At 37.4% G+C, this 12,346-nt stretch overlaps 1 protein-coding gene across 1 annotated transcript; it reads left to right on the plus strand.

Moving 5' to 3' along the window:
- Positions 1-10,889: 10,889 nt before the first annotated feature.
- Positions 10,890-11,864, plus strand: LOC134805455 (uncharacterized). The gene is made up of 2 exons (XM_063778757.1): positions 10,890-11,143; positions 11,717-11,864. Exons 1-2 carry the CDS (start codon positions 10,890-10,892, stop codon positions 11,862-11,864), a joined length of 402 nt encoding a protein of 133 aa, XP_063634827.1.
- Positions 11,865-12,346: the final 482 nt, after the last annotated feature.

Below are 12,346 nucleotides of genomic sequence, written 5' to 3' on the forward strand. Positions count from 1 at the left end.
CCTTTGCAATTTTGTTTGTAACGTTGCATGAGTTAAGATCTTAATATTAAAATAATAAGAATCATAATCTCACATTCATTGTTCTGTGTGGCCGAATAGTTTTAGTACCAAATTGAAAGTTTATTTTTAATGCGGGTAGTTGATATTACTTATGGCTTACCTACTGTTGTTGCTTACAAACCAGTTTAGGTCTGACCTCCGATTTTGTATATATTCTATTACATCGGTATTTAGTTAAATTGGTGGTAAACAATATTTTTTGTGATCATGAAGTTCCACGCCAAGTTAATTCTTACTGGATTGCATGTTTTTCTAGAAGATGCATTGCTTGCAGAATACCCGCTTCATCACAAATTATCCGCTCAGCCATGATTAAACTAGTCGTGAGCGCAAGTGTGGTGAAATGACAACAATTTATACTGCGTATCTTTTCATGAAACGAATGTATCATGTTTAACGTATTAGCCTTATACTTATATGGTCAATATTTTTACAACAACACAATATTCTTTATTGCTCACCAATATGTAAAGGAACTTAACACATATCACTTATACTATGGTGCACAACGGGCGGTCTTATCGCTAAAAGATTGATATCTTCCAGACAAACAAACCAGGCTATTATAATGGTATGTTTTGCGGATCCATATTTTCACTGGGCTTTAATCAGAACCATTGAGTTTAATTAAAAACTCGAATTTAACACTCACCTCGTTTGAAGGACTAGAACCACTCATATCATAAGAGATGTTAATATGGAATTTCTTGCCTCATCGTTGTTTGTTGTTACAATCTTAAGGAATTGTAACGGATTGGTTTCCTGAAAGTCGGTACAATTTAGTTGTAATGTGCCTGAATGAAAATGCAGGAGGCACTTGAAATCAGATTACAATTTGACGTCATATGTACAATGTAGGTAGGTACATACTACTCAAACTCAAAGGACCAGGAACATCATTGGAACTCAATCAGAATCACTCAGCCATTCCAATGGTACCAGCAAACTGTCAAAAATGGGGCTCGCTAGATTTAACAATAGTAACATACTCAATTGGCATGCATGATATTTCTGTTCTCAAAGAATAAACGGGTAAAATGATTGTAAACGAATAAAAAACTACCGAATTAATTTAAACAAAATTCACTTACTTAATGGATTGCGTTTAATCAGCGTTACATTAAGGTTCCAAAGACTTGTCTGTTGATGTAATAAAGCATAGTATCTTAATTTATTCCCAATTAACATTTCAATATAGATTGTTATCAGAGAATCAGTAAATATCAACTTGGATATGTAAATGACAAAGGCAAAACTGTTTAATATAAGCCACCACTAATATGTTTGCACTTAAGCAATACCCTAAGGTATAATGACTTCCTATTATTACTGAACCATTGATTCTTAGTGTGGAAAGTCCATAAGATTAGTGATTAGATAAAGATTAACTAAACTTCTGAATTGTGTATGTATGTACATACGATGACCCAAACCTAAAGTGTTAAAAATGCTAAAATAAGTTATTATTGAAAAGACTCCCAGTGAAAGTCGTACTGATTGAATGGGCTAGTGGTTTCTATATTATTTGCTAACTGATTTAGATACTTCTAAGTACATAGTACATACTTTACTTTTACTCGAACAGAAATGGATAAGGGAGTGGTAGATAATTTAAAGAATTTGAAGAAGCCATTAGCCATGCATAACTAATTTGATTTTGTAAAATGAATTGGAATCAAGCAACACATATTAATTGATATCGCCTACCCAATCGAGATACTAAATACTAAAGTATACGAACCTACATATTCATAATAATTATAGAGACGGTAGTAAGACTATGGTGGATAGGTTTCTGAATAAGAGAAATTCTCAAGTATTCGGTTATTTAAATAAATGTGATAACGTATTTTTAACTATGATAGTAGTCATTATACCACTCTGTGCAAGTAGTTCTGAAATTAAATAATGGCATTTGTTACAGAGTATATTACCTATGTCTAGGTAACGAAAAGGAATAGTAGGTATTCGCTGCGTGCAAGGCAAGTGGTGGGGGGAGCCGAAACAAACTCAGCGCTTGATGTGGCTAAATATGACAAGTTAGCAAGCAGTGTTTCTGTCAATTCACATACTTTTCAGTTATTTTGTTCACGTTTCTTTTTGACTTAAAAATCATATTTACAATAAAAATGGGCCACGATAGATGTTGTGTGGTAAACTGTAATAATACTAGATGGTCTAGACGAAACATTAATAATAATTAATATTTTTTTAATTTTCAACACTAGGCTAGAAATTAGCCTTTTATATCATATAGTATTTATTCCAGGCTCAACAGCGTATCGGCTAAATATTTTATCTCGTCTGTCAACACAGATTTTACTTAGATGTTAATAAAATAGTATGGATAATACAGTGTGTACCAACATTAGGTGTTTGTAATATTATGTAGTTATAATGCCTGTTATTGAAAACTCGGTAAAAGCATATTACCTTTGGCACGTAGAGTTGTCTGTCGTCTATCACAACAGACATTGTGATGCGAGTGAACATTATTTTTAACATAAAATGTGTTGATTCAAACCTGTGAAGAAGGAAGGAAAGGGTCATAGGTAACTTCAATTAATTATTAAACTTTTTATGTTATAGTAAAAGGAAGAGATCAATCATGAGCCAAATAATTATTGGTATATGATCGTGGCCTCAACTGTTAGCTTGATTATCAGATTTAATCAGAATTTTGAGATATAAAATGCAGGCTGGCGGCTGGAGCTACACAAGAATCAGAATCACAATTAGAATCAGATGTCATATAATGAAGTTCCATATGTATCTTTCTTCATTAATTTTAATATTGCTGTGAAATATCGTAGTGTTAAGGACATGGTATTTGTTTTATGTACGACTACTATAGGAGCAATAGTCGCAAGACAGAGTTATCAGTTTTATTCGTGGCCCTATCCTCTTGGGTCACAGTGGACAGTTGGACACCTGTCCTGTGTGGTTCTTCACCAGTGCTCACCATCAGTACCTAGATATGCTAGCCTGTAATGTGGCTTTGTCTTTAATATTTTTTCTGTTCGCCCACCGTGTGGCCATACGTCCATCCCTATCCCTACGCTTCCTTGCCATGTGGCCAGTGATTATGAGCTTCTCCAGACTATAGGATCCTCTTCTGCCTCGATAGCAGAAGAAAGTACGCGCGATGAGTACAAATAGTGGATAATGTTGAGTTCGTCGAGACTTGATGCAATTTCACCTACTGCGTTCAAGCATTCTTCGCCAGCACCACCTCTCAAATGCATCTGTCCTATGATGGGTTTCAGTTTTAATGGTCTAGGTTTGGACGTGTACAGAAAGATCGAGAAAACAAGGCGTCCGCATTAGTGTGATACTGGTTGTATGTTCTCCCATATGCATACGACCCTGGCGAGTCGTTTCACCGCAGCTTTGGCTATATGATCTCTTCTGACCACCCTTTGGTCGAAAACGCCATCGTCGCTTATTTAAGATCCCAAGTAAACCAACAACTTGCCTCTAGATCGTGCAATGCATTGGTACTCTTCATTTTACCAGGTAGATCGACATGCATCAAATTCGTCTTATTTATTTTCATCCTGGGGTATGAATCTGGTCTGAATCCTGAGTATGGAGTTATGGACTCATATCTGACATGCTCAATTTTAGAAACAGAACCGCTAGTTATTTTCCACAGACACTTAATCTAATTATAGTCAAGTCATTTGCAAAACTGAGGTTATTGATAAGTTGGCTATCAACCAGTGGCGGCGCGTCAAACATATCCATAGGCAAGCCGGGGCTAATTTGGCTTACATATCCTTTACAACTCTGCTCAAACGTCCAAAAACAGGCAAGCCGGTGGGAATCGGCTTTTATGGACGCAGTCTCATACCAACTCAGACACCACCCTAACAGCCTTCCAATACTCATTATGTATTCACCGATGTTAGTGAACAGTTGCACTCCTTGATCAACTTTAAAAGGATAACTAGGCGTGTTATCCCCATTTCGCTCATAACCCTGACATTTTACTCCAGTTAAGGAAATCAAAAGTCTTTGCGAAAGCCTTTAAAGAGTATACAGACGCCGTGCCCACTGTATTATCTATTAATTGCCACACATTGAGTATTTGCTACTGAGAGTACTGAGTGAGTACCCTTCAATGTCTCTCATGGTTATCAAAGCTGTGAAGTGAAAATTCGTGAATAAAGGAAACTTAGTGGCTCAATTTGATAGACACAGCAGTGAAAATACCGTAGTACGGGAAGCGGGCGATTATTACACTTGAAGATCTGATCGGTTACATTAATTAAAGAACAGTCATGTAAGGTCGTAATGAATCGGTACCTCGGTAGGTACAGTTTGCTATGCTGTTTCTACGATCCTTAGCATGACTGATATATATTTAGGTACACGGTAACGTAAATGTAACGCAGTAAAAAAGAGTTGTTGACAGGTTTTGTAACTAACCAAGATGAAAATAAAGTGCTTAGTTTATATTATTTGAGTGTAGCTCAGGTTAAATGCATTGATGGCTTTCAGACCTAATAGAGAGGCTGACACGACTGTCCCAACCTTTTTAAACTAGATTATTTCACACCAGCATCAGAAAATGATTAGAAAAATAAAAACGGCAGTAATTTTTGGCACAATATCTATTTAATAAATCAGAATGAACTACGAAGAAAAGGTGACTTGACTCGAAATAAGTGCCTGATTTGACAAGTCTGTTAAATATCCTTAGCTTAAGAAAATAAAAAAGAATGTGGTTCTCTTGAGTTGTAGATAGGTTCTTTCTTTTACATGTTGATTTGCAATTAAATGAGAATAGCGTAATTCTTCCTTGGCTGGGGAGGGCTGCCTGACATGAAGTAGATACACGAAGAGATGGATATGTCAGCAGTAGGTTTAATGAATAAGCAAGTAGATTAAAATACTTCACATAGTAGATTACTGCCAGTAGTAATAAGTAAAGAGAAGTGGGAACTTAGGTTACATATACACGTCACGTTTAGATAAGACGGTCGCTTTTGTCTGTGTAATAACTATGGTTCGATCTCGCGGTCGCCGCGGTGTTTAATAAAGTTACAGTTGTTTAATTACGCAAATTATGCTGATCATTATGTATACGTCTGCTTTAGTAGAAGTTCTGACCCTTGAAATAGTGAAACAAGTTATTAACGATATCATAAGAGCAAAGCAGCATATAACATCAGAACATCACAGATGGTAGTCATATTAGATAAAATATAGCGCGAATTAGAGATGGGTAGGGGTGAGTAAATACTGAGTATTTACTCGGTATTTACTCAAAGCACCCGATAAATACCCGTATTTACTCATTTAGGTGGGTAAAAACGATTGCTTATGAAATATTAAAAAAGTGAGATTTAAGAACAAAATTGTCTTTTATTGAGGAGTGCTAACGTGTATTAACAAAATCTATAAAATAAAACGCATATAGGTAGCTTAATTTTGGAATAAAAGGTAATTATCAGTGAGAGGCAAATTGTGATAATGCATAGTTAACAATTTTGTTTTAAATAAGAAGGTATTTACTCTAAAAATATGGTACTTAAATTCTATCGATGTTCTAGATAAGTGCATGTCGCGCAAAAGTGCGTGTTAACGCGGTACTTACGACCTTCTACTAAGGGTTTTTTAAAGAAAACTCAATACTGGCTCAGCCGACATTGTTCAAAATATTGTTTTTTGTACTCTATTATATTTCTAATCTCCCGATATGTTTTCATATTTTTTCTGAACTTTGGTTCGAAAGATAAAGAGAGATAAACATTATTTTGGCCATTCGAAACGGTTTATTTCCAAAACTATTCAATTTATCCAAAAAAGTTTTTAGAAACATTCCAGTTATTTTTAAAGACCCATTTAATGATGTGCAACACGTTGGTGGTTTCTGAAAATTTTTTTGGTGACAATTAGTTACATGTATGGAGTGCCCCTCTTAAAAATACATTTCTTACAATTTTGAGTACTTAACCCAGTAGCGGCTTACAAAATACACCTATATTTCAAATTGATATGGCCCTTTCAGCCCTCTAAATAGTTTATACCCACCAATTTGGGTATAAACGAGTAAATACGGGTATATTGAGTAAATACTGAGTATTTACTCGGTATTTACCCGTGAGTATTTACTCACTACCCATCTCTAGCGCGAATTGAGTTCTCACTGTCTAACTTAAACATGACTGCGAGCGCCATCTACTCCATGACGCTGGCAACTATTAGCCGGTTCGCATGTTCGCGACACTCCCGCCCCGCAGGAAAAAGCTACTCTTTTAATTGAAATTAGATGTCCATATGCAAACATGTAAATAAATCAACAATTAGATGATAAGAACACTAATGTGAATAATAATGTATTTGAGCTGTTCATCCTCTGAATGCCTCTCTCGGCTTTGGCGCTGTGAATCGGCATGACCTGAGATTTCGTACCATTTCTGATGATCTCGTAAAAATGTGCTGAGGCACACCGTTTCTGAGACTGATCTGATTGTTTATCTGTATTTGTGCTGAGCTGATAAAGAACAGGATCCTGAGACTGGTCTGAGCATTCATCAATGTTTGTGCTGAGCTGATTAACAATTTGATCCTGAGATTGGTCTGAGCATTCATCAAGGTTTGTGCTGAGTTGATTAATAATATGATCTTGGGACTGATCTGAGCATTCATTGATATCTGTGCTAAACTAACTGTTCTCTGATTTGAGAATGAAAGCAGTATCCTGAGATTGGTGTGAGCGACTGAGCGTTTATCGGTGTCTGAGCTGAGCTGAGTAGGATCACGGCTGCGATTTGTCATCTCTGGTCCGTTACTTATCTCTCTGTCTACCTATATCTATGTCTATGTGTGGTATTTCCCCAATCTCGCGCGTTCGGTTCCAAATTGCTCCGAGCAGTCCTTAATTACAACGTGGCAACACCGATTTGATATCAAACATCGGTGTTGTTAGACAGTGAGAACTCAATTCGCGCTATATTTTATCTATGACTACCATCTGTGATGTTCTGATGTTATATGCTGCTTTGCTCTTATCTCGTTAATAACTTGTTTCACTACTTCAAGGGTCAGAACTTCTACTACAGCAGACGTATACATGCCCAAGTAGCACAGATAGCTCTATAACTACTCACTTTTAGTTCTATCTAACGCTCTGTGCGTATTAAAACACTTATAAGAGCACACTCGTGGTCCTACAGCTGTATAATAGATCTCAGTGATATTTATACAGCTTAGGGCTGATTAAAAGCTGCATTACGGCTCTGAAAACTACCATTAATACGCAAAGAGTGATATAAAGGTATATTTGCTACGACCCTATACAGCTTTAAGGGTTATCAAATGCTTTAACCGTTATAAGGTCTGTTTAGTGGATAAAATTACGCCATGTGCTGTATAAGGAGGTAATTGTGGACTTTTATTACGTTGACTTATTAAGGGAGCACAAGTGAACTATTATGAAGCTAATAGACGTATAATGGAACACATGTGGCACATAATACAGCTTGTCGCTTAACATGTTTAGCGCTAAGCAGCTTTTATTACACTGATTTTAAAGGTAGCACGAGTGAACTAATATGAAGCCAATAGACGTATAATGGAACACATGTGGCGCATAATACAGCTTATCGGTGAACGTGTTTACCGCTAAGCAGCTTTTATTACGCTGACTTTTTAAGGAAGCACGAATGAACTATTATGAAGCCAATAGACGTATAATGGAACACACGTGGCGCATAATACAGCTTATCGCTGAACATGTTTACCGCTAAGCAGCTTTTATTACGCTGACTTTTAAGGGAGCACGAATGAACTATTATGAAGCCAATAGACGTATAATGGAACACATGGGGCGCATAATACAGTTTATCGCTGAACAGGTTTACCGCTAAAGCAGCTTTTATTTCGCTGACTTATTATAAGGGAGAACGAGTGAACTATTATGAAAACTATAGACGTATAATCGAACACATGTGGCGCATAATACGGCTTAGCGCTGAACATGTTTACCGCTAAGCAGCCTATTATACTACCATTGGGACTGTCTGCATAGCGGCTGTTAAAACGTTCACAAGATGCCTTTTAACTGTTTAGAGGTTCACTAGTGTATCGAAATAACGACTTGGACTTTATAGTGGTTCACTTAAGTATCTTTATCAGATATATAACAGTCGTATGCTGCATATAAGAATTTTAACGGTTCACGTTGCTTTTTAACACTGACCGCCATTTTATTGTATATAACCTACAAAATTGAAATTGCTTTTCCAACTTTTAAGGGTAACAATAAGGTTTTGTGCCTGAGTTCTTAACCTAAATCATTAGTTTAGTACTTCCTATAACGTATTATTAACTTTTTATCTCATAATTCTGTCCAAACCACTGAAATAGTTTTTTCACATAGCTTATTTATATCATTCATTTAAATAAATACTGATTATTTTCGTGGCGCACTGAAATTTTCTTAGATAATGTATATATATAATGTCAATAAACTTGCATTCCCAAACATCTTTCTCGCATTAATATATAAAAGATCATGTACAAACATTTAACTAAACACTTTAACAAAATGACTTATGGTGTCGTTGCGCTTAACGTTTTTGCTTCAATATAAATATGTTCACCCCTGCGTTCGTCGTCACTATACTAAATATAATAGTTGATTTTTAAGGCAGAGGTGTAAAAGTATGTTATTAATTATCTTTTATTCAGCCCAACGTCAATCTTTCCCGGTATTAGGGCGCACATGTGACATATTAGCTGAATATAGGGTAACTGGTGGTCTCTTACCCAGTCAATATACACCTCTTCTAACTCCGGTTACCCCTTATAATTCCGTTAAATTGCTGCTACAACGCTCTTAAGTAGCTATGTGAACTTAAGGCTGCCTAATTTGTGCCCATTTAAGAGTTATAAAAGCTGAAAAGACGCTTATACAGCTCTTATGCAGCTTTTATATTCCAGCTTCAAGCGTATTCGTACTTCATTATGCGGCTGCTATACAGCTAATCTGTGCTACTTGGGTGATGAGTTGATGACCAGCATAGTTTGCGTAATTAAACAACTGTAACTTTATTAAACACCGCGGCGACCGCGCGATTGAACCATAGTTATTACACAGACAAAAGCGACCGTCTTATCCGAACGTGACGTGTATATGTAACCTAAGTTCCCACTTCTCTTTACTTATTACTACTGGCAGTAATCTACTATGTGAAGTATTTTAATCTACTTGCTTATTCATTAAACCTACTGCTGACATATCCATCTCTTCGTGTATCTGCTTCATGTCCGGCAGCCCTCCCCAGCCAAGGAAGAATTACGCTATTCTCATTTAATCACAAATCAACATGTAAAAGAAAGAACCTATCTACAGCTCAAGAGAACCACATTCTTTTTTATTTTCTTAAGCTAAGCTAAGGATATTTAACAGACTTGTCAAATCAGGCACTTATTTCGAGTCAAGTCACCTTTTCTTGTAGTTCATTCTGATTTATTAAATAGATATTGTGCCAAAAATTACTGCAGTTTTCATTTTTCTAATCATTTTCTAATGCTGGTGTGAAATAATCTAGTTTAAAAAGGTTGGGACAGTCGTGTCAGCCTCTCTATTAGGTCTGAAAGCCATCAATGCATTTAACCTGAGCTACACTCAAATAATATAAACTAAGCACTTTATTTTCATCTTGGTTAGTTACAAAACCTGTCAACAACTCTTTTTTACTGCGTTACATTTACGTTACCGTGTACCTAAATATATATCAGTCATGCTAAGGATCGTAGAAATAGCATAGCAAACTGTACCTACCGAGGTACCGATTCATTACGACTTTACATGACTATTCTTTAATTAATGTAACCGATCAGATCTTCAAGTGTAATAATCGCCCGCTTCCCATACTACGGTATTTTCACTGCTGTGTCTATCAAATTGACCCACTAAGTTTCCTTTATTCACGAATTTTCACTTCACAGCTTTGATAACCATGAGAGACATTGAAGGGTACTCACTCAGTACTCTCAGTAGCAAATACTCAAATTAATAGAGAATACAGTGGGCACGGCGTCTGTATACTTTAAAGGCTTTCGCAAAGACTTTTGATTTCCTTAACTGGAGTAAAATGTCAGGGTCATGAGCGAAATGGGGATAACACGCCGAGTTATCTTTTTAAAGTTGATCAAGGAGTGCAACTGTTTACTAACATCGGTGAATACATAATGAGTATTGGAAGGCTGTTAGGGTGGTGTCTGAGTTGGTATGAGACTGCGTCCATAAAAGCCGATTCCCACCGGCTTGCCTGTTTTTGGACGTTTGAGCAGAGTTGTAAAGGAAATATGTAAGCCAATTAGCCCCGGCTCGCCTATGGATATGTTTGACGCGCCGCCACTGGTTGATAGCCAACTTATCAATAACCTCAGTTTTGCAAATGACATGACTATAATTAGATTAAGTGTCTGTGGAAAATAACTTGCGGTTCTGTTTCTAAAATTGAGCATGTCAGATATGAGTCCATAACTCCATACTCAGGATTCAGACCAGATTCATACCCCAGGATCAAAAGAAATTAGACGAAGTTGATGCATGTCGATCTACCTGGTAAAATGAAGAGTACCAATGCATTGCATCTCTTAGCATAGAACATCTCCAGTATGCCGGGGATCATTTGCCTAGGGTACTTGCCATGCTCTTCACTCTATGCATTAGTCATAGTTACTTACCTGACGAGATGATTAAAACCATTGTAGTACCTGTACCTAAAAACCGTACAGGGGATGCGTCGGATATAAGTAACTATAGACCCATCTCATTGGCTACCATAGTAAGTAAGGTGTTGGACAGTATGCTTGACAAGGCGCTGGAGAAGACTGTGCCGCTCCATGACGCCCAGTTTGGGTTTAGGTCAGGTCTATCAACAGAGGCTGCAGTTCTGTGCCTTAAGCATACTGTCCGATATTACACAGATCGTAGAACACCAGTTTACGCATGTTTCTTGGACTTATCCAAGGCATTCGACCTGGTGTCCTACGATCTCCTATGGAAAAAGCTAAGCCAAGCTGCGGTACCTGGAGAGCTGGTTGAGCTGTTTAAATTTTGGTACAGCAATCAGAGTAACAGGATAAGATGGGCGGCTTCGCTGTCTGACTCCTACAAATTGCAGTGCGGGGTGAGACAGGGAGGTATAACTTCGCCAAGGCTATTCTGCCTATATATGGACCACCTGATTGATGAGCTTAGCGGTACTCGAGCGGGTTGTTCAGTCGGAGGACAGTGCTTCAATAACATCAGCTACGCTGACGATATGGTGTTACTTAGCCCCTCGGTTTGCGCACTTAATAAGCTACTGGCCATATGTGAAAGATACGCGGAGGCACATGGCCTCAGGTACAATTCTAATAAGACTGAGTTACTAATTTTCAAAGCTGGCACAAAAACATACAACATAGTACCACCAGTCATGTTAGGGGGTGTTCAGTTGAAATTGGTGACTCAGTTTAAGTACCTGGGGCATTGGGTCACTGCGTCTCAAAATGATGACGTGGATGTAGAGAGGGAGCGCAGGGCACTATCAGTGAGAAGCAACATGTTGATCCGCAGGTTTGCAAAATGCACAACAAGTGTTAAATTAACCTTGTTCAGATCGTATTGCCAAACTTTTTACACTTGCAGCCTGTGGATCAACTACACGAATAAAGCTTATAGTGCTCTGCGCGTCCTCTACAATAACGCATTTAGGATGCTGATGGGGCTGCCGCGGTACTGCAGTGCCTCGGGGATGTTCGCGGAGGCCCACACGGATGATTTCCGTGCTATTTAGGGCTTGCAATTCGAATATTCGAATATTCGAATTTGTCGAATATTCGACCTGTTTTGATATTCGAATATTCGGCCACTCAGGTTTCGAATATTCGAATATTTTTTATTAGTATAAAAAATCTATTTCATCCGCTGTAGTTACAGTTTCTGTGTATTTTCTGGGTATTTACAGTGAATGAGGAACGATAGGTACCCAAATACGAAGGAAATAATATTTTTACTGTATTCCTCTCGATAGACTTCGTGAATACAGTGAAACTTAACTCAATTTGAAAGAAAACGAAATCAAAAAGTATGTTATTTTTACGGTGCGTAAGTTTTAAGTTATAAAGGGTCATTCTGTTTATTCAGTGCAAGCGTGCGTTAAGCGATTTTTTGAAGACTAAACCTTGCCCGCACTTATCGCAATTCTCAAATTTGATCATACCAAACCTGCCCAAGTAGGTAATCTAACTATGCACCTTTAGCTAACGAATAGTCCAC

The sequence above is a fragment of the Cydia splendana genome, unplaced genomic scaffold, assembly GCF_910591565.1.
Source record: "Cydia splendana unplaced genomic scaffold, ilCydSple1.2 scaffold_115_ctg1, whole genome shotgun sequence".
Lineage (NCBI taxonomy): Eukaryota > Metazoa > Arthropoda > Insecta > Lepidoptera > Tortricidae > Cydia > Cydia splendana.

What these genes read in the sequence shown, in the direction of transcription:
- LOC134805455 (XM_063778757.1), top strand. Translation starts at nt 10,890, where the DNA reads ATGCTTGACAAGGCGCTGGAGAAGACTGTGCCGCTCCATGACGCCCAG. An exon ending in GTTGAGCTGTTTAAATTTTG is followed by an intron (nt 11,144 to 11,716) that starts GTACAGCAATCA and finishes TTACACTTGCAG; the next exon opens with CCTGTGGATCAACTACACGA.